Source organism: Callorhinchus milii, unplaced genomic scaffold, assembly GCF_018977255.1.
Source record: "Callorhinchus milii isolate IMCB2004 unplaced genomic scaffold, IMCB_Cmil_1.0 Scaffold56, whole genome shotgun sequence".
Taxonomy (NCBI): Eukaryota; Metazoa; Chordata; class Chondrichthyes; order Chimaeriformes; family Callorhinchidae; genus Callorhinchus; species Callorhinchus milii.
The window spans coordinates 292,983-314,550 of NW_024704797.1; the positions used below are offsets into that span (position 1 = coordinate 292,983).

General features: G+C 56.9%; 1 protein-coding gene across 2 annotated transcripts; it reads left to right on the plus strand.

Annotated features, from left to right (window-relative positions):
• Positions 1–3,412: 3,412 nt before the first annotated feature.
• Positions 3,413–21,568, plus strand: irak1 (interleukin-1 receptor-associated kinase 1). 2 transcript variants are annotated; one of them, XM_042345525.1, is made up of 13 exons: positions 3,413–3,465; positions 9,658–9,831; positions 11,240–11,425; positions 12,856–12,944; positions 13,547–13,735; positions 14,066–14,130; positions 14,651–14,765; positions 14,923–15,038; positions 15,387–15,591; positions 15,893–15,961; positions 16,361–16,549; positions 17,263–17,839; positions 21,381–21,568. In XM_042345525.1, the coding sequence occupies exons 1-13, from the start codon at positions 3,429–3,431 to the stop codon at positions 21,434–21,436; spliced, it is 2,067 nt and encodes a 688-aa protein (XP_042201459.1). In that variant the 5' UTR covers positions 3,413–3,428; the 3' UTR covers positions 21,437–21,568. The 2 variants fall into 2 exon arrangements, with proteins under 2 accessions (XP_042201459.1, XP_042201460.1); XM_042345526.1 differs by lacking the exons at positions 3,413–3,465; positions 9,658–9,831; positions 11,240–11,425; positions 12,856–12,944 and adding an exon at positions 20,856–20,972 and having other exon boundaries at positions 13,490–13,735.

The window sequence follows — 21,568 nt, forward strand, 5'->3', positions numbered from 1 at the left end:
CCGGCTATATCCACGTAGCTTGCCGTTGAGCGCGCTGTCTGGCCTGCTTTCCTGCTGCTCGTCCAGCGAGGACCATCAGGGCTTGGCCAGTCACACAGTTACTCCACTTGACCCGCAAAGCGCCTTCGAGACGTTTCGACGTTGTCGGAGCCGTCTCAAACACGAGGGGTTTGTTGATAGATATTTTATTTGGGGTCCTGTTTATTGATGTACACTGTAAAGTTCCAAAATAAACGGTCGTATAAAAAAAGAAAAAAGTCCGTGTATTTTTCCCGCTCGTTCTTTCCTTTGCAGTTTGGCTTAACATCAATCAGCTTAAGAGTTTTTTCCGACTGGACTCGGTTGTCGGCGTTCAAGACAGCACAGGGACCGGCTCGGTTCTTTCAGGTAAAATAAATCCCTTCAAATAAAAAATAATAATAATAACAATGTGGTCGCTCGAACCCACGACTGTTTGGGGGGGGGGGGGGGGGACGGCGCCAGGCGCCGCGTTTCACCCACTAAGTACACAGTCACCACACTTGACAGCGTCTCTTGTGAAGCGCTTTGAGACGTCTCGAATGCGTGATAAGGTGCTGTGTCAAATGACCCCGGCGCCTTATCACGTCTTTGAGACGTCTCATAGCGCTTCCCAGCACAGACGGTAAAGTGAAGTGACTGTGTGCTGTGTGCACGAAACGCAAGAAGCGCGAGTCATCTCTCTCTCTTTCTGTTCCTCCCCTTCTGTTTGTTTCGCTTTCCTTTCCCAGAAGAGCGTAATTGACTTTTGTGAGAGACGAACTAAGCCTCGAATTAGTACAGAGCGTCAGAGAGAGAGAGAGAGAGAGAGAGAAATCAACAACAGCAATTTGCATGTATGTATGTATGCATATATGTATATATATGACCCCATCACCCCCACCCTCGCCCGGCCCCACTGACTCCCCCCTCCCCACCCTCGCCCGGCCCCACTGAGTGCCCCCTCCCCACCCTCGCCCGGCCCCACTGACTCCCCCCTCCCCACCCTCGCCCGGCCCCACTGACTCCCCCTCCCCACCCTCGCCCGGCCCCACTGACTCCCCCCTCCCCACCCTCGCCCGGCCCCACTGAGTGCCCCCTCCCCACCCTCGCCCGGCCCCACTGACTCCCCCCTCCCCACCCTCGCCCGGCCCCACTGACTCCCCCCTCCCCACCCTCGCCCGGCCCCACTGACTCCCCCCTCCCCACCCTCGCCCGGCCCCACTGACTCCCCCCTCCCCACCCTCGCCCGGCCCCGCTGACTCCCCCCTCCCCACCCTCGCCCGGCCCCGCTGACTCCCCCCTCCCCACCCTCGCCCGGCCCCGCTGACTCCCCCCTCCCCACCCTCGCCCGGCCCCGCTGACTCCCCCCTCCCCACCCTCGCCCGGCCCCGCTGACTCCCCCTCCCCACCCTCGCCCGGCCCCGCTGACTCCCCCTCCCCACCCTCGCCCGGCCCCGCTGACTCCCCCCTCCCCACCCTCGCCCGGCCCCGCTGACTCCCCCCTCCCCACCCTCGCCCGGCCCCTCTGACTCCCCCTCCCCACCCTCGCCCGGCCCCGCTGACTCCCCCCTCCCCACCCTCGCCCGGCCCCGCTGACTCCCCCCTCCCCACCCTCGCCCGGCCCCGCTGACTCCCCCTCCCCACCCTCGCCCGGCCCCGCTGACTCCCCCCTCCCCACCCTCGCCCGGCCCCGCTGACTCCCCCTCCCCGCCCTCGCCCGGCCCCGCTGACTCCCCATCCCTCAGAGGATAGAGTTCAAAGTCCTTGTTCTCACTGTCAAGGCTCTCCATGGCTTTGCTCCCCCCAACCTCCCTGACCCGTTGACCCCCTATCAACCTGTCAGCTCTCTCCGCTCTGCTCCAGGTCTCCCGACCGACCGACCAGCCCTATCGTCGGCAGACGGGCTCTCAGCCTCTCTGCCCCCACCATCTGGGAACTCCATCCCACAATCCCTTCGCCTCGCCCCCTCTCTTGCCTCGTTCAAGACACGAGTAATAACGATAATAATAATAATAATCCTGGCATTGGATATAGCGCTTTTCACGTCTTCGCGACGTCTCAAAGCGCTTCACAGGATAGACTGTAAAGGGGATTGACTATATTTGTGGGCGAAACTGCCCCCACAGACAGTCGTGGGTTGAAAATGACCAATTTATTATTGTTTTTGTTTTGGAGGGAGTATTATTATTAGGGCTGTGTGTGGAGCGAGGAAACTTGCCCGAGGTTTGGCCCTGACCTGCCGGGAATCGAACCCCAGGTCTCTCGCTCGCTCAAGACCCTCCTCTTCGACCGTGCCTTCAGCCGCCCCTCCTACCCCGTCTGCCCTCCCTGATCCCACTCCCCCCTGCCCCGCCCCGCCCCGCCCCCCCCGCTCGGGTCCTGATCCCTGACCGTTCAGCGCCTGGGGACGTCCTCCCGGCGTGAAAGGCACTTTGCAAGTGGGATGTTGTTGTTGTTGTTGTACGGCGCCCCTCGTGCAGGACAGCCTCCCAGAGCGCAGGAAGGGGAAAGGAAAAAAAAGAGCAAGGAAAAAGAGAGAAGAAAGAAAGAAAAGAAGGAGAAAAGAAAGAAAAGAGAGGTAGAAAGAGAGAGAGAGACCAGGGCTGGTGAGGGTCCCTTTAAATCCTGATTGACAGCTGTCCCGTCCAAGTGGGAGGAGCCTCCCTTCGGTCACGGGCCAATAGCGAGCGGGTTCGATGCCACGTGGTTTCCGACCGACGATTGACGTTGCCCTGATTGACAGCCGGGAGGGCCAATCGAAGAATCGAGTGGCGGTTTGTGACGGCAACCAATAGCGCCAATCAGGGCGAGAGGCGGCGTGACGGTGACCCAATGGGGGTGGACGGAGTGGGCGGTGGTCGGCGGCTGACTGACGGCCGGAAAGGCCAATCGAGACGAGCGACGTAGCGAGAGCGACCAATGGGAGCGAGGAGGGCGGGTGACGGGCTGGTCGGGGAGACTGACGGTCGGAGAGACCACTCAGGGGTGCGAGAGGCGGTGTGACGGCGACCGCCGGGACCAATCAGGATGAGAAAGTGAACAATGGGAGGCGTGGTGGGGGGGGCGCGGGGGAAATGGGCGGAAATGAGCTGGCGGGTCTGATGACTGACAGCCGGACGGCACAATCAGAGCGAGAGGAGGGCGAGCGAGCGACCAATGGGAGGAGGGCCATTGGGCGGGAAGGGGGAGCCGGCGGCGGTTGAGCGCGCGGACGGCCGGGCGGGTGGTTGCTATAGGAACGCAGTGGTTTGAAGGCGCCGACGGTTGGTCTCGAGCGAGAGACGGACGGGCGGACGGGCCGGGGAGGGCTGGTTGGTGCCATGGCGGCCGTTCCGCCGGGCTCGGGCTCGGGCCCCGCCGACTGTGGCTCCCGCTGCCGGCCGCTGTGGCGGCTCCCCGCCAGGGTCGTGTGTGACTTCTGCTCCGTCATGGACACGCTGAGCGGCCCCGACTGGCAGCGCTTCGGTAAGAGAGGCCTCGGGGGGGGGGAGATGCTGAGGAAAAGAGTGTGAGAGAGAAAAGCTGAGGGAAGAGAGTGAGAGAGAGAGAGGGGGGGATGAGGGGGGTGGGTTTTGGGGGGAGGGAGAGAGACGGAGGAGAGAGCGAGTGCGTGAGTAAGAGAGGGTGATGGGGGGGAGAGAAGTGAGTGAGTGAGAAAAGCAGAAGAGAAAGAGGAAGGCGGGAGAGAGGGAGAAGATGAAGGTGAGAGAAAAGCCGAGGGAGAGAGAGTGTGAGAGAAAAGCTGAGGGAGAGAGTGAGAGAAAAGCTGAGGGAGAGAGAAAAGCTGAGGGAGAGAGAGAGTGAGAGAGAAAAGCTGAGGGAGAGAGTGAGAGAGAAAAGCTGAGGGAGAGAGTGAGAGAGAGAAAAGCTGAGGGAGAGAGTGAGAGAGAAAAGCTGAGGGAGAGAGTGAGAGAGAAAAGCTGAGGGAGAGAGTGTGAGAGAGAAAAGCTGAGGGAGAGAGTGTGAGAGAAAAGCTGAGGGAGAGAGAGAGAGAAAAGCTGAGGGAGAGAGTGTGAGAGAAAAGCTGAGGGAGAGAGAGAGAGAAAAGCTGAGGGAGAGAGAAAAGCTGAGGGAGAGAGAGAGTGAGAGAGAAAAGCTGAGGGAGAGAGTGAGAGAGAAAAGCTGAGGGAGAGAGTGAGAGAGAGAAAAGCTGAGGGAGAGAGTGAGAGAGAAAAGCTGAGGGAGAGAGTGAGAGAGAGAAAAGCTGAGGGAGAGAGTGAGAGAGAAAAGCTGAGGGAGAGAGTGAGAGAGAGAAAAGCTGAGGGAGAGAGTGAGAGAGAAAAGCTGAGGGAGAGAGTGAGAGAGAAAAGCTGAGGGAGAGAGTGAGAGAGAGAAAAGCTGAGGGAGAGAGTGAGAGAGAAAAGCTGAGGGAGAGAGTGAGAGAGAAAAGCTGAGGGAGAGAGTGAGAGAGAAAAGCTGAGGGAGAGAGTGAGAGAAAAGCTGAGGGAGAGAGTGAGAGAGAAAAGCTGAGGGAGAGAGTGAGAGAGAAAAGCTGAGGGAGAGAGTGAGAGAAAAGCTGAGGGAGAGAGTGAAGGTGTGAGAGAAAAGCTGAGGGAGAGAGTGTGAGAGAAAAGCTGAGGGAGAGAGTGTGAGAGAAAAGCTGAGGGAGAGAGTGAGAGAGAAAAGCTGAGGGAGAGAGAGAAAAGCTGAGGGAGAGAGTGAGAGAGAAAAGCTGAGGGAGAGAAAAGCTGAGGGAGAGAGGGAGAGAAAAGCTGAGGGAGAGAGTGTGAGAGAAAAGCTGAGGGAGAGAGTGTGAGAGAAAAGCTGAGGGAGAGAGTGTGAGAGAAAAGCTGAGGGAGAGAGTGAGAGAGAAAAGCTGAGGGAGAGAGAGAAAAGCTGAGGGAGAGAGTGAGAGAGAAAAGCTGAGGGAGAGAAAAGCTGAGGGAGAGAGGGAGAGAAAAGCTGAGGGAGAGAGTGAGAGAAAAGCTGAGGGAGAGAGTGTGAGAGAGAAAAGCTGAGGGAGAGAGTGAGAGAGAAAAGCTGAGGGAGAGAGTGAGAGAGAAAAGCTGAGGGAGAGAGGGAGAGAGAAAAGCTGAGGGAGAGCGAGAAGCTGAAGAGAGGATGAGGGAGGGATAATAACAATCCTGGCATCTGATACAGCGCCTTTTCACGTCTTCCAGACGTCTCAAAGCGCTTCACAGCGTAAAGTGTAGTGACTGTATATTAGTGGGCGAAACGGACACTTGTGCCCGGGGACATCCCACACACAGCCGTGGGTCGAAGCGACCAATTTATTGTTGTATTTTTTTTCTCTTGAGGTATTATTATCAGGAATGTGTGTGGAGTAAGGAAACGTGCCCACGGTTTCACCCCCTGCCGGGAAAGGCAAGTGCTCTCACCACTGAGCTGCAGGGCTCCGTAAGGGAGAGAGAGTGGGTCAGGGAGAGTGTGTGAGTGAAGGAGAGCGGCCGAGGGGAGAGGCTGTAGAGACGGACACAGACGGGCTGAGAGCCAGAGAGAGAGAGGCCGGGGAGAGGTGAAGAATAAAAAGAGATTGGGGCCAGCGGGGCAGTGGGGGTTGGGGAGAGAGGCCGGACACTGGGTGGCGAGGGGGGAGAAAGGCTGGGAGGGGGGGCATCAGAAGGTTGTAGGTTTGAGCCCTCCCCAACACACACACACACACACACACGCGTCAAACTCCGAACCTGTATAGTTTAAGCTGACGTTGGGGGCATAGAGAGGGAGAGAGCGGCGCCATTGTGGGAGCACCGTCCTTCGGATGAGACGTTGAACCTCACTCACTCCCCGACCGTGCCGTGTTCAAGGCGGACGTTAAAGATCTCCCCCCGCGGCGCTGTGGGGGGGCGAAAGGAGAATGGAGTTTCGCTCTCTCTCTCCCGGGGTCTTGGCCGACAGATAAAACCGCTCACTGGCTTCACGGATGTTTGCGTGGGCGTCGCTGTGTTGCCCTGTCCACCTTCAAGACATGCAGTCACCGCAATTTACAGTGAATCCCGTGCAGTGCTCTGAGACAATGATGACGTAAGGCGCTGTGTAAAGTGTGAGGTTTATTATTAGAAGCTTTTATCCGGCTTTCATTGAATGCGGTTTAGTGTGCTGTAAATGGATGCGTTTGTAATTCTGGGGAGATTTGATTGATAAGAAAAACCTGGTCATCATATTTGACATTTTTTGATCGAGAGAGAGAGAGAGAGAGGGGTTGAGGTTTTAATTTGTTTTTAAAGGTGTCTTTTCAACTCAAAAGTTCCATTTTATGTGGTTTTGTGTGCCGCTAGGTGCAGTTTTATTTTTTTTACTGTGGTTACCATTTGACCAAACCTGTTAACAAAATCAAAGTTATTTGTTGCAAAATGTAATTCATGGGATAATTATGTAAATATAATGATATTAATCCTTGCATTTGATACAACACCTCATCATGTCTTCGAGACATCCCAAAGCGCGTCACAGGAGTGTATTGACTTGTGTTTTGTGGTTGAAACGCGGTCCCAGTTTCTCCATATCGTCCCCAGTATCATCCTGGTTAATGTGCATAACTTTAGCTCACTCTCGGTGTGAAACCTTTCCCACCCCCTCCAACATCACTGAGAGCAATGAGTACCTTTCAGATCAAGCTTGGGTTCCCTCGGCCCCTTCACAGCTCTCAGCACTGCGCGCAAACCCAGTCATTCCTCTCTGCTGCCTCAGCCCACCATTACAGTGCTAATCCCCGCGATACACACATCAGGATGTCTCCAAGCGCTTCACAGGGTTTCACTGTATTGTGTGGGTGGGTGACTGACTGTGCTTATGGGTGTGTTGTGGAGTCCTGTAGTTCAGTGGTTAGATCACTGGCTTCCCAAGCGAGAAGGCCCGGGGGTTTGATTCCCCGGCAGTGCGAAACCTGAGGCAAGTTTCCTTACTCGACCCACGCACGCCTCTGTTTCCCGGCAGTCAGCAGGAACCCACTCGTTCGTCGATTGTCGATCGCTGTTTCGCCCGCAAAATGTGCAGTCGCTAACACTTCACAGTGTATTCTGTGAAGCGCTTTGAAGCGTCTTGAAGACGTGAGCAGGTTCTGTGTCAAATAATGCCCGGATCGTTCTCGCTGTAGCCTCGCAGGCCACTTTCAGAACATCAGTTTTGAATCAAATTCACAAGCAATCACTGCCAAGTGACAGTGCAGGTTCTTGGCAACGGCAGCAGGCAATTTGCACACAGCGGGTTCCACATGTCCAGGCAAGCAGGGAGGGAGCGAGGGAGGGAGCGAGGGAGGGAGTAACCTGCTGCTTTGTTGGCTGTGACATTGGCTCTGCCTGTTGCTCAGAGCGTTTCCCTTCCTGGAGAGTCAACCACAGGCAACAAACACTGTGTTTACCCCTCCTCTCCCTATGGTCGTATGTCTGCCTGCTTTAGTGAGGACCCTCTGCTCTCTAACAGCAGATGACATTTACACAGTGCCTGCCTTTCACGACGGGAGGATGTCCCAAGGTGCTGGGAAGTCAGGCATTTGGACCCGAGCTGGTGCTTGGGAACAGGAGAGGGGGAGATTGGAGGAAGGAGAGTGGCCAACGGTGCGGTTGAAGAGGAGGGTCTTGAGACAGGCCATGAAGGAGGCGAGGGAGGGGGCGAGCCGGAGAGAATGTGGGACGCAGTTCCAAAGGGTGGGGGCAGAGAGGCTGAAGGTGGGGCAGGCGGGCGGGGGACATGGAGCAGGCCGGAGCCTGCTGAGTGGAGCGAGGAGATGGGTTGAAAGGTCACAGTAAGAGCAGCGACTGTGTGTTTTGTGTGTGAATGTGGCCGCCAGTTTGCTCGCGTTTTAATATTTCATTCAAATCCCGGGACCTCCCACCGCCCCACCCGCGCTGCCTAAACTGAGCTCGAAGTCCCCGGCGTGGGGCTGGAGCACAGGCCAGGCTGACACACCCTCCCTCTCTCTCTCTCTCTCTCTCTGCTCTATTCCCACCCTGTGCTGATTTACAAATCGGCTCACCTTTGATGCTGTGGACCACTCAATCCTCCTCCACCGCCTCTCCTCCCACCTCAACCTTCAAGGTTCTGTCCTTGACTGGTTCAGGTCCTACCTCTCACACCGCCTCCACTTCGTCTCTGCAAACGGCTTCTCCTCCAGCCCCCGCACCGTCTCGTGCGGTGTTCCTCGGGGCTCTGTCCTCGGTCCCCTTCTCTACATGCTCCCCCTTGGCGACATCATCCGCAGACATGGGGTAAATTTCCACATGTATGCGGATGACACCCAACTCTATCTCTCTGCCTCCACCCTGAACTCCAGGACGATTGGTGTCCTGACCGACTGCCTGTCCGACATGAAGTCCTGGGCGAGGGACAACTTTCTCCAACTGAATGTCAGCAAGACTGAGGCTCACGCCAGCGTCTCCGCACCTCGGGCACTGGCAGCATCAGCCTCCACCACTGCACACTCAACCTCACTAAGTCAGTCAGGAACCTGGGGGTCTTGTTTGACCCTGAACTGTCCTTTCTCCCCCACATCCGCACCATGACCAGCACTGCCTACCACCATCTCCGCAACATTGCCAGCCTCGGCCACTGCCTCACCCCTCAGGCCCCCAAACCCTCACCACGCATTGGTCACCTCAAGGCTCGATTACGGGAACTCTCTCCTCATCGGACTTCCCAACTCTTCCCTTCACAAACTGCAGATCATCCAAAACTCTGCAGCTCGTGTAGTCTCACGCACCAGGCTCCACGACTCCATCACTCCCACCCTCGCCCAACTCCACTGGCTCCCCATCCCCCAGAGGATCGAGTTCAAGATCCTCGTCCTCACTTTCAAGGTCATCCATGGCCTCGCCCCCTCCCACCTCTCTGCCCTACCAACCTGCCCGCTCCCTCCGTTCAGCAGGCTCTGGCCTGCTCCATGTCTCCCGCCCAACCCGCCCTACCATCGGCCTCTCTGCCCCCACACTCTGGAACTCCATCCCACAGTCCCTTTGCCTCGCCTCCTTCAAGGCTGGTCTCAAGACCCTCCTCTTCGATCGTGCCTTTGGTCGCCCTCCCACCTCCTTGCCTTCCCTCCCCCCTACCCTACGCCTCTCCCATGCTCGGGTCCTGACCCCTGACTGTCCAGCACCTTGAGACGTCCTCCCGATGTGAAAGGCACTCTATAAGTGTCATTTTTTTGTTTTTGAAAGGGAGTTATGGAGCAGGAAATCCCCATGATTTATAGGCGTGGGTCACCGATGCCTCCAGGGAGCAAGTGTGTGTGACTCACTTTTACAGATGGCAAATAAGTAGCAGCAGCTCTTTCCTGTTCCGGTTTGCTGGCAGGAAGAGCTCTCTCGTGGTTTTTCCCCAGGAATCCCAGTGCCAGCCCAGCCTGTCTGTGTGTCGGTCTGGCTCAGTCGCTCGCGCTCTACTTCTGAGTCACAAACTTGCGGGTTCAGATCTCGTCCTCGCCGTCAAGACCCCCACGGCCTGGCTGCTCCCTACTCTGTGAGCTGCTAACCCCGTATCAACCTGTCAAGTTGACTCAAGACATCATCACTCAAGACATCATCACTACAGTGAAACTCAGGACCTCATGGCAATCGGGCAAACAAGCCCTATGTCATAATGAGTTGCATTTGACACAGTCCTGATCATGTCAGGAGGACGTATCAAAGTGCTTCACAGGATTATAATTGTAATAGATCATTGATTGATAACTAATCGTGCTGTTTATTGACGCCTGTTTTGCAGCTTCGTGTATTATCAGTGACGTGACTGAGCTGCGGCTGCTGCTGAGCCCGGGTGATGCTGGCCGCACAGAGCGGGTCCTGTGGCATTGGATTAACCGGAATGGCATGGTGGAGGAGCTGCTGGGCATCCTGAGCAGTCTCAGCCTGTGGAGAGCCCGAGACATCATCCTGGCCTGTGAGTCCGTGCCCCCTATTCTCTGCTACTCCATCTCAAAGGATACGGTTCAAAATCCTCACCTTCACAGCCCTCCATGGCCTCGCTCCTCCTTCCCTACCTCTGTGACCTGCTAACCCCCTACTTACCTGTCCACTCCCTCCCTCCGCTCAGCAGGCTCTAGCCTCTGAATCACACAGTCTAAGCCTTCACGGCTGTTTGCGGGGACGTTGCTGTGCACAAACACTATCTGCCCTGTTTCAGGCGCAAAACACACAGTCACTACGTGCGCTTTGGGATGTCCTCCTGACGTGGAAGGCGCTGTATCAAATGTAAGGATTTATTATCATTGTGACCTTGACTCAAGTGACTGAGAGAGTCTCTGTGTGTTTGAAGCACTTTGCCATAAAGGTACTGTGTAAGTAAGTGAAAGCTGTTACCAACAAAACCTGGTGTCATGCTGGTGAGAGGTTGAGCAATCAATGTTTCTCCTGTCACAATGGGGAAGTCCCCAACATAGGACATCTATAAATAGGACAGAGAGTAGCTGTGACCCAACCCAGAGCTCACTGTGTCCTGTCCCTTCCCCCGTTTCCCCCTCTCACACACGCACACACACATCGTCCCTGACCCCAGCTGAACTGCACTTCCCATTGCTGAGTGCTTAGCATGTGATTACAACACTACCAGACATTCTCTCTCAAGCCCACTGTGTCTGTTATATTAAATACAACGGCATTAGCAGTAGAAAGCAGCTGTCGAGTGTGGTGACTGTGTGTGTGGGTTGGGGGGCTTGTGGAGGAGGAGGGGTGTATACATTTTACACCACGAGCGGGTGATTGTGTGTCAGCCTGGCTCAATCGCTCACACTCTCGCCTCCGAAATAAACACAATTAAAAAAAATGACGTTTAAATAAAATAAAAAATAATTTGGTCACTCAATCCACGACTGAGTTCTCTGAGTCGCTACCCCGGCTTGAAGGGTGCGATTTAAATGCGAGTTGTTGTTTGTGGGATGTCGCTGTGCACAGTTGGTTGCCGCATTTTACCCACCAAATATACAGTCACTACACTTTACAGTATATTCTGTGAAGCGGTTCGATACGTCTAGAAGATGTAATAAGGTGTGATATCCAATGCAAGCATTATTATTATTATAATCCTGTGAAGCGCTTTGATATGTCCTTCTGACGTAATAATATAATAATCCTGGCATTTGATATCGTTCCTTATCACATCTTCGAGACATCTCAAAGCGCTCCACAGGATGCACTGTAAAGTGCAGCGATTGGGTGTTTTATGGATGAAATGATGAGGCGATGTGTAACAGGTAACCCATTGTGACGGGGGGTTGTGTGACTCCGGTTGCCTGTGAGACGTCTGTGAGGTTTTACAGTTGTGTTGATATGTCTTTTGCTGTGTGTTACAGGGCAGCCAGTGTCCCTACCCAGGACTGACCCACACTGGTATCCCCGCCCGCACCCCACACCAGCCCCAGTGCCCCCAGCTCCGTGCCCCCCAGTGCTCAGGCCAGACCCCAGCAAGCCCAGCGTCAGGATCCTCAGCGACCAGGACACTGCGGAATTTGACACTCCCAGGCCAGAGAGCACAAAGGGTAAGTTACCTTAACATCACACCAGTCCCTGTTGTGTCTGTCTGTGGGTGGGTGGCTGGGTGTGTGTGTGTGGGTGGGTGTGTGTGTGTGTGTATGTGGGGGGGGGGGGTGTCAGCCTGGCTCAGTGTGTTGCACTTTCACACTCCTAGGCCAGAGAGCACAAAGTTTCCCCTCCTCTTCAATATCTATATTCTCTCTCTTACTGACATCATCCGCAGACATGGGGTCAACTCCCACATGTATGTGGATGACACCCACCTCTCCCCTCTGCCTCCCCCCTTGACTCCAGGACCCACTGCTGTGCTGACACAATGTCTGTCAGACCCCAAGTCCTGGATGAGAGATAACTTTCTACAGTTGAACGTCATCAAGACCGAAGCTCCAGATTGGCTCCCGTCAGTGCCTCCTCACCTCAGGCGCTGACAGCGTCACCATCCATGGGGCTCACTCCCCCTCACTGAGCCGGTCCCGAACCTTGGGGTCTGGTTTGACCCTCAACTATCCTTTCTGCCCCACATCTGCGCCATGACCCGCTCTGCCTTCCCCACCTCCGCAACATCACCCGACTCCGCCACTGTCTCACACCGCAGCCCCACTATTGGCGGGCGGGTCTTTTGCCATTCTGCCCCACCTTTTGGAACTCCATCCCGCAGTCCCTCCCCCTCGCCCCCTCTCTTGCCTCCTTCAACACCCATCACAAGACCCTCCTCGTCGACCGCGCCATCGATCTCCTTCCTTCCCCCCCCCCCCCCCACTGCCCTCCTCCGACCCCCAGCTCAGGTCCGAAACACAGACTGTCCAGTGCCTTGGGACATCCTCCCAACGTGAAAGACGTTTTACACATGTAAATCTGTTATTGTTAACATCACACCAGCCCCTGTTCTGTCTGTCTTTGTGTGTGTGTGTGTGTCCTGCAGTACTCTGGTCTCTGAGGCAGAAGGTTGTGGGTGTGAGGCCTATACACCGGGATGTGGGATCTCATAGTCCAGGCTGAAGCTCTGGTGCAATGCTGGGATGGGGTGGGGGGGGGGGGGGGTCAGGCGGGGCTGAGTGTTGAAAATTGCTCATTCACTTCATGGCTGTTTGTGGGGCCGTCGCTGTGCGCAAATTGCCTGCCGAGTTTCGCCCACTAAACACATAGTCACTGCACTTTACAGTGAATCCTGTGAAGGGCTCTGGGACAATAACCTGCGTGAGGGGCGCTATATAAATGCAAGTTGTTGTTATTGTTGAAATGCTTTGAGATATCCTCCTGAAGTGAAAGACATCGGATCAATTATTTAGTTAGCTCGGGCTCCCTCTTTCATCATGCTGGAGTGGTTTGAGAAGCTGAACCAGTACGCTGGCCTGGAATGTGAGCTCATACCTCACAGAGGCAGTTGCCCTCCTGTTGACATGTTTTTCTCTCCTCCCTTCCTCCTGCCCTCCAGCACACTGCCGCTTGCCGGGCCCTCCCACACCTCCTCCCAATATCTCCGAAGCTTTTGATCGGAGCTCCAGCACGGATACTCCAATCAAGGTAATAACTCCACGTTTGGAGGGGTGGGAAGGGGGTGTCCACGACACACACACGCGGAAACCCGTCACCGTGACCGGCCGGGTGTCTGACACACACACACGGAAACCCGTCACCGTGACCGGCCGGGTGTCTGACACACACACACAGGGAAACCCGTCACCGTGACCGGCCGGGTGTCTGACACACACACACAGGGAAACCCGTCACCGTGACCGGTTGGGTGTCTGACACACACACAGGGAAACCCGTCACCGTGACCGGCCGGGTGTCTGACACACACACACGGAAACCCGTCACCGTGACCGGCCGGGTGTCTGACACACACACACACGGAAACCCGTTGCCGTGACCGGCCGGGTATCTGACCCACACACACACATGGTAACCCGTTGCCGTGATCAACCTGGACTGTGAGCTCATAATGCCCCCATTGTGAGGGTTTAAACCCACACCTAACTCTGAGACGAGACTGGGAGCCACTAAGCTTTAGGCTGGGAATCAGTACGCAGCACTTTAGGCCGTTGCACGGGGTTGCGTGGGGGGGTGGAGGTGGGGGGGTTATGCCAGTGAGCACCCGTTTAATCTCTTCCCACTCCCATCAGCCCACAGAGGATAGGAGCGCTGTGGGCACTCTCTCCCCAGAGACCTGCCTGCTGTCCTGGTCGCTGCAGGAGCTGAGCGAAGGCACCGACAACTTTGCCGAACATCGGCGGATCGGGGAGGGAGGATTCGGCCACGTCTACCATGCTCTGATGCGGCACACGCACTATGCCGTCAAACGCCTGAAGGAGGTGAGCGAGACCGAGAGAGTGTGCGGGAGAGAGCAAAGGAGAGTGAGAGAGACAGCGAGGGGGCAAAGGAGAGTGAGAGCGACAGAGCGCGCGCGAGAGAGAGGGTGTGCGCGGGGTGGGGGAGGGAGGACACGGGAGGCCACACCAGTGGGGGAGAGAGGAGGGAGGGGAGGGGAGAGGAGTTGGGTAAGTCGCTGGTACTTAATTATTATTGATTGTTGTTGCTAACGGTGCGGCCATTTTGTAAAGCGTTCCATGGTGCGATAGTTTGAGTCGTTGCCTCGGGGTTTAATCCCCTCTCTCTCCTCCCCCCCCCCCCCTCCCGGGCAGGACTCTGATCTGGATTGGAAGACAGTGAAGCAGAGCTTCCACACTGAGCTGCAGAAGCTGTACCAGTGAGTATCACGTGGGCTTTGCTGCCCCACACGTCAGCGACTCGGGGCCCTGTCTAGACTAAGCTGCTGCTCCGACCCTGGGTGGGGGAAACAGAGAGAGCGCCACATTATCAGAGACTCCGTCCTGCGTTAAACCTCACTCACTCCGTGTGCTGTTCAGGGCGGCGTTAAAGATCTCTTCCCCCCCCCCCCACCTCCTCCGTGCAGCGCTGCTGGAAAAGCAAAGGGGGTTTCTCTCTCTCTCTCTCTCCCGGGGAGGGAGAGAATCATTCACTCCACTGCTGTTTGTGGGGGATGTCGCTGTGCGCAAATCGGCTGCTGTGTTCACCCGCAAAACACACGGTCACTGCTCTTCGAAGCAAATCCCGTGAAGCACTTTGAAGCCTCCTGATGTGAAAAGCGCTGTGTTAAATGTTAGGATTATTATTATTATGGCTCTATGTCGGAGTTCAATCTGTGACCTCCGATTTGTGCGTCTCTCTCACTATCTGTGTGTGTGTGCGTCTATCTCTCTGTGAAGCTATCGACACCCAAACATTGTGGAGCTGGCTGGCTGCTGTGTGGAGGGGGACATTTACTGCCTGGTTTACGTCTACATGGCAAATGGCTCCTTGGAGGATCGGCTTCAATGTCAGGTACTGAGCGACAGTGTACACGCGCGCACACTATACACGTGCGCACACACTGTGTACACGCGCGCACTCTGTACGCACACACACACGCGCGCACACTGTGGTGTGGCGTGGTGGAGCCCGGCCCCTCTCACTGCTGCCTCTCCCTGTGTCTTGACAGAACAACACGCCAGCCCTGCCCTGGCTGAGACGCCTGGACATTGCCCTGGGCGCTGCCCGAGCCATCCAGTTCCTGCACTCCAGCAACCCCAGCCTGATCCACGGGGACGTCAAGAGGTCAGGGAGGGTCTGTGTCGTGTCTGTGGGTGGGTGTGGGAGGTGTGTGGGTGTGGGATGTGTCTGGGTGGGTGCGGGGGGTGTCTGGGTGGGGGGGGGTGGTGTCTGTGGGTAGGTGGGGGGGAGTGTCTGTGGATGTGTGGGGGGGTGTCTGGGGGTGGTGTCGGTGGGTGGGTGGGTGGTGTCTGTGGTTGGGGGGCGTGTCTGTGGGGGTGGGTGTTACTCTTTTTTCCCACTCCCTCATTTTCTTTCTCTGTCTCTAACTCTCCCTTTCTCCCTCACTCTCTGTGTCTGTGTCTCTTGCTCTCTCTGTCTCTCACTCTCTGTCTCTCTCCCCCCCACCCCCAGCTCCAACATCCTCCTGGATGAGAACCTAAGTGCTAAGCTGGGAGACTTTGGGCTGGCGAGGTTCAGCCGACTGTCTGGGAACACGGGGAGGAGCTGTACTGTGGCTCGCACACAAACGCTGCAGGGAACCCTGGCCTATCTCCCCAACGAGTACATCCAGAGTGGCCAGCTCGCCCCTGAGCTGGACACCTACAGCTTCGGTGTGGTGAGTGAGTGTGTGTGTCTCTATCTCTATCGCTGTGTGTGTGTGTGTGTGTCTCTTATCGCTGTGTGTGTGTGTGTCTCTATCGCTGTGTGTATGTGTCTTTTTTTATGTGTCTGTCTCTGGCTGTCTCTCTTTATCTGTGTGCGTGTGTATGTGTGTGTGTGTCTTACACTCTTTTTTTCTCTCTCTCTCTCTGCGAAGGGGAGGGAGACCTGCCATTCAAACCGAATAAGATCTAAACCCAGATGTTTTTTCAGCTGTTGCAAACAGAGACGTTACCTTCTGTGCTCTGTCTCTACAGGTGCTGTTAGAGATCCTGACAGGGAGGAAAGCGCTGGAAAATCACGGGCCCACAAAGTGCAAATACCTGGTGAGAGAGATCCCACTGTGGCTAACCCTGACCTGGGAGTGTGGACACACAGTGTAGAGCTTTACTGTGTCTCTAACCCTGACCTGGGAGTGTGGACGGACACACAGTGTAGAGAAGCTTTACTGTGTCTCTAACCCTGACCTGGGAGTGTGGACGGACGCACAGTGTAGAGGAGCTTTACTGTGTCTCTAACCCTGACCTGGGAGTGTGGACGGACGCACAGTGTAGAGGAGCTTTACTGTGTCTCTAACCCTGACATGGGAGTGTGGACGGACGCACAGTGTAGAGGGAGCTTTACTCTTTTGAGGGCAGCTTGGGACATCCTCCCGACATGAAAGGTGCTATACAAATGTTATTTTGGTGTTGTTGTGTGGCTGAGTGTCTATCTGTTTGATGCAGAAAGAGATGGTGGAGGAGGATGATGGAGAGACGAGTGGGACAGACAGCCAGAGCTTTGCTGCTAATCTCTGCCTCAGACACCTGGACAGGAAGCCAGGGCAGTGTGTCAGTGAGGTGCTGCTGCAGCTCTGTGTGCTGGCCTGTGAGTGTCTGAACCGCAGGAGGAGGAGGAGACCCAAGATGACAACGGTAATAAAACCACTCGCTTACAAATCACTTCACCCCCGCACCTCCCTATCTCTCGCACCTGCTCCCCCTTCAATTGTCTGTCTCTGGCCTCCAGCCCCTCCCTTGTCCCCTCCGCTCAACCATGGCCGTGCTTACAGCCACCAAACTGTCACTCCCCCACATTCTCCCCTCTTCAGATCCCACCTGAGGATCTTCCTCTTCTACTGTGCGTATAGTCACCCTCTCTCTCTCTCTCTCTCTCTCTCTCTCCCCAATCTGCCACTGTTAAGCGTTCTCCACGTGAACGCGAGTGAACTGCTATTGTTAGTATGTGGAGTCCTGTAGCTCAGTGGTTAGAGCCCTCGCCTCTCAAGTGAGAGGACCCGGGTTCGATTCCCGGGCAGACGGGTCAGGTTGAAAGTCCTAGACAAGTTTCCTTACTCCACACACACAGACACACACACACAGACACACACACACAGGCCTCTGTTCACTGTGGATCACATTCCGGGTGTAATAATCCCTTCTGAAAAGAAAATCCCCGACTGTCCATGGGGACGTCGCTGGGCACAATCGGCTGCCGCGTTTCGCCCACAAAGCGCACAGTCACTACACTTTACAGTGCATCCTGTGCAGCGCTTTGAGACGCCTCGATGACCTCGATGATCAGGCACCGGGTCACAAACACCAGGTTTATTATTGTTATTAATTATTATTAATGTCCGAACCGGCAGGTTTACACCAGACTGGAGGAGCTGAGGCAGAGGCTGGCTGGCTGGCCTGAGGCAGAGCAGCCAAGTGCCTGGACGCCAGGCCATGAGGCTGAGCGCAGTCGGGCAGTGGACAAAATGGCCGAATGGAGTCAGCCAGTGGACAGAGTGACCGAGAGCTTGCGAAGCTGCTCACTGAGCCCCGTGCAGAACACGTACCGTTTCCCCAGCGTGCCCCAGGGCCTCTCGAAGCCCACCTCGTCGTCCTCCTCACTCCGAGAGCCCCCAAGCTGGAGCCCCTCCACGGACTCCCTGTCGCACAGCGGGAAGCAGCCCTGGCCCGTGGCCTCTGTCTCCCCCTCTGCCTCGTGGGGAGCGTCTCGGCCGGTGGAGAGCGACGAGAGCGACGCCGGGGGGGGCATCTACTCCCAGACCAGCCTGGACACACGGCTCACAGCCAGCAATCAGCCCCGGCCCTCCCCTCGCGAGGGGTCTCCCCGCCACTCACCCTCACCGTCACCGGTAACAACACCGGCCGACACACGCTCACCGCAGGACTCCGGGAGTTGCTGCGGAGCCGCACAGGCTGGAGACGGACACGGTAATAATGATAAACCTTCCCTTTGACCCGGCGCCTGATCACGTCTTCGAGACATCTCAACGCGCTTCGCAGGATACACTGTGAAGTGCAGTGACTGTGTTTTGTGGGTGAAAAATAAGTGGGTGAGGGCGGATCGGAGGGGCTGTTGTTGTTTCTCACTCGCGCGCTCTCTCAGGTCGGTGGTCAGGGTCACACAGTCGCAGGCACACACACACTGCCTCACACACACACACACACAACCAACTCACTCACAAACACGCACACACACACTCACACACACACACACACACACGCGCGCGCACACACACACACAGACAGACAGGATCTCAGGTTTGATGTCCCGCCCCGATGGACAGTGCCTCTGACAGTGCAGCGCTGTTTTTCGCTCTCCTCTTCCCCCCCACTCCTGCCCCCCAGTATTATCTCGGAGCTGTGAGCTCCAACAACAACACCACATGACATTTACACAGCGCCCGCCTTTCACGGTGTCAGGAGGACGTCCCAAGGCGCTGGACAGCGAGGGACAGCGAGGGACTTGCTCCCGAGCTGGGGGTTGGGATGGGGAGGGAGGAGCGTTAACCCCAGTACCCAAAGTGAGCTTTTAGCCAACTTTAGAGCAAAGAGAGTGAGCAGCCCTGGCTCTGCGCGCGTGGCTCTGCGCGCGTGGCTCTGCGCGCGTGGCTCTGCGCGCGTGGCTCTGCGCGCGTGGCTCTGCGCGCGTGGCTCTGCGCGCGTGGCTCTGCGCGCGTGGCTCTGCGCGCGTGGCTCTGCGCGCGTGGCTCTGCGCGCGTGGCTCTGCGCGCGTGGCTCTGCGCGCGTGGCTCTGCGCGCGTGGCTCTGCGCGCGTGGCTCTGCGCGCGTGGCTCTGCGCGCGTGGCTCTGCGCGCGTGGCTCTGCGCGCGTGGCTCTGCGCGCGTGGCTCTGCGCGCGTGGCTCTGCGCGCGTGGCTCTGCGCGCGTGGCTCTGCGCGCGTGGCTCTGCGCGCGTGGCTCTGCGCGCGTGGCTCTGCGCGCGCGTGGCTCTGCGCGCGCGCGGCTCTGCGCGCGTGTGTGGCTCTGCGCGCGTGGCTCTGCGCGCGCGTGGCTGTGTGTGTGTGTGTGTGTCTGTGTGTGTGAGCATTACTGTAGAAGCGTTCAGTAATGCTCTCTCTCCCACACACACAGTGTGTAGCCGTACCTGACCTCTAGTGGCTTCTGTGTGACACTGCGGGCCGAGGGGAGGGGGAGCAGTGGGTTTGCTTTGGCACAGTGTTTGTACAGTGATTCCCATCCCGAGCCCCAGCGTGTGGGGGAAATTGTTTCCCTCTCTCCCTCTCTCTCCCACCCCCCCCCCACTCCCATTCCCCCCTCTCCCTCCCATTGCCCCCCCCCCCCCTCTCTCTCTCTCTCTCTCGCTCTCTCAACCTCCCATCCTGTGCTTGGGTACCACATACCATGACTGTTTTAAAGCAGGGGAAGGTCCCAGATTCTAGCCATCAGGGCAGGCACACACACACGCACTCACACACACACACACACACACACACACGCACTCACACACACACGCACTCACTCACACACACACGCACTCACACACACACACGCACACACACACACACACACACTCACACACGCACTCACACACACACACACTCACACACACACGCACTCACACACACACACACACGCACGCACTCACTCACTCACACACACACACGCACGCACTCACACACACACGCACTCACACACGCACTCACTCACTCACACACACGCACTCACTCACACACACGCACTCACTCACACACGCACTCACACACACACGCACTCACACACACGCACTCACACACACGCACTCACACACACGCACTCACACACACGCACTCACACACACACGCACTCACACACACACACGCGCACTCACACACACACGCACTCACACACACACACGCGCGCTCACTCACACACACACACACACGCACTCACACGCACTCACACACACACACACGCACTCACACACACACGCACTCACACGCACACGCACACACACACGCACTCACACACGCACTCACACACACACACGCACTCACACACACGCACTCACACACGCACTCACACACACGCACTCACACGCACGCACGCACTCACACACACGCACGCACTCACACACACACACACACTCACACACACACGCACGCACTCACACACACGCACTCACACTCACACGCACTCGCACTCACACACGCACTCACACACACACACACACACGCACACACACGCACACACGCACTCACACACGCACTCACACACACGCACACACACACGCACGCACTCACTCACACACGCAGTCACACACACGCACTCACACTCACACACACGCACTCGCACTCACACACGCACTCACACACACACACACGCACTCACACACGCACACACGCACTCACACACGCACTCACACACACGCACACACACGCACTCACACACACGCACACGCACTCACGCACACGCACTCACACACACACTCACACGCACTCTCACACACACACGCACTCACACACGCACACGCACACACACACACGCACTCACACACACGTACTCACACAGACACACTCACACAGGCACAGGAAGGCACAGGCAGACGCACCCAGACCCAGGCAGAAACGGGCAACAACAAAATTGCATTTGTAGAGTGTCTTTTCGCATCGGGAGGACGTCCCAAGAAACATGCATACAGGCAGAAACACACACCCGCACACACACACACGCACACACACACACGCGCGCGCAGGCAGAGACAAACACAGACAGAAACACGCACACAGACAGAGCCGGGGGAGCCAGGTCCTGTTTCTGGTGCGTGGTGAATCTCTCTGAGCTGCTGTTCTCACCCGAAAAGGCGTCAGTGTAAATGGGGAAGCTGTGAGGCGGTGAGTGACGGGGGTTTATATTGGGAGGGGGAGAGAGGGAGATAATTCCCTCCCTCTCTCCCCACCCCCGCCTGGCCGTGTGTCTGACCTCTCTCCCCTCGTCTCTCCCCACAGGTATCTCTCCGCTCATTGTTCTCAACCCGGCCAAGCAGCGCATCCTGGAGCAGTTTGCACTGTACCGCGCCGGTCAGATAGACAGCACCGAGCTGCTCTCCTCATTCCCTGACACAGGTACAGAGCAAATAATAACAGTCCCGGCATTTGACCCGGTGCCTGATCAGGTCATCAAGACATCTCAAAGCGCTTCACAAGATACACTGCAAAGTGTAGTGACTGTGTGTTTTGGGGGCGAAACACGACAGCCAATTGCACATAGTGACGTCCTCACAAACAGTCTTGGATTGAGTGACCGGCCCTCCCACGCTGGCCCCCGGCCCTCCCACGCTGGCCCCCGGCCCTCCCACGCTGGCCCCCGGCCCTCCCACGCTGGCCCCCGGCCCTCCCACGCTGGCCCCCGGCCCTCCCACGCTGGCCCCCGGCCCTCCCACGCTGGCTGCCCCTCCCACACTTGTCCCGCCTCCCACACTGGGCCTCTCCTTCACCCTGTGGTTTTGATTAACCCTCTCCTTTCCTGTACAGATGGATCCTGTAGCGTGGAGCGCCGGGGGCCAGAGGAGAGCGACGAGTTTGACTGAGACCTGAAACCCAGCCCTGAGAGGAGGCAGAGCGTGACACAGAGACAGGCAGAGAGCGAGCTACAGAGAGAGCGCATCACTGCATAGGGAGAGAGAGAGAGAGCAACACTGCACAGTGAGTGAGAGAGAGTG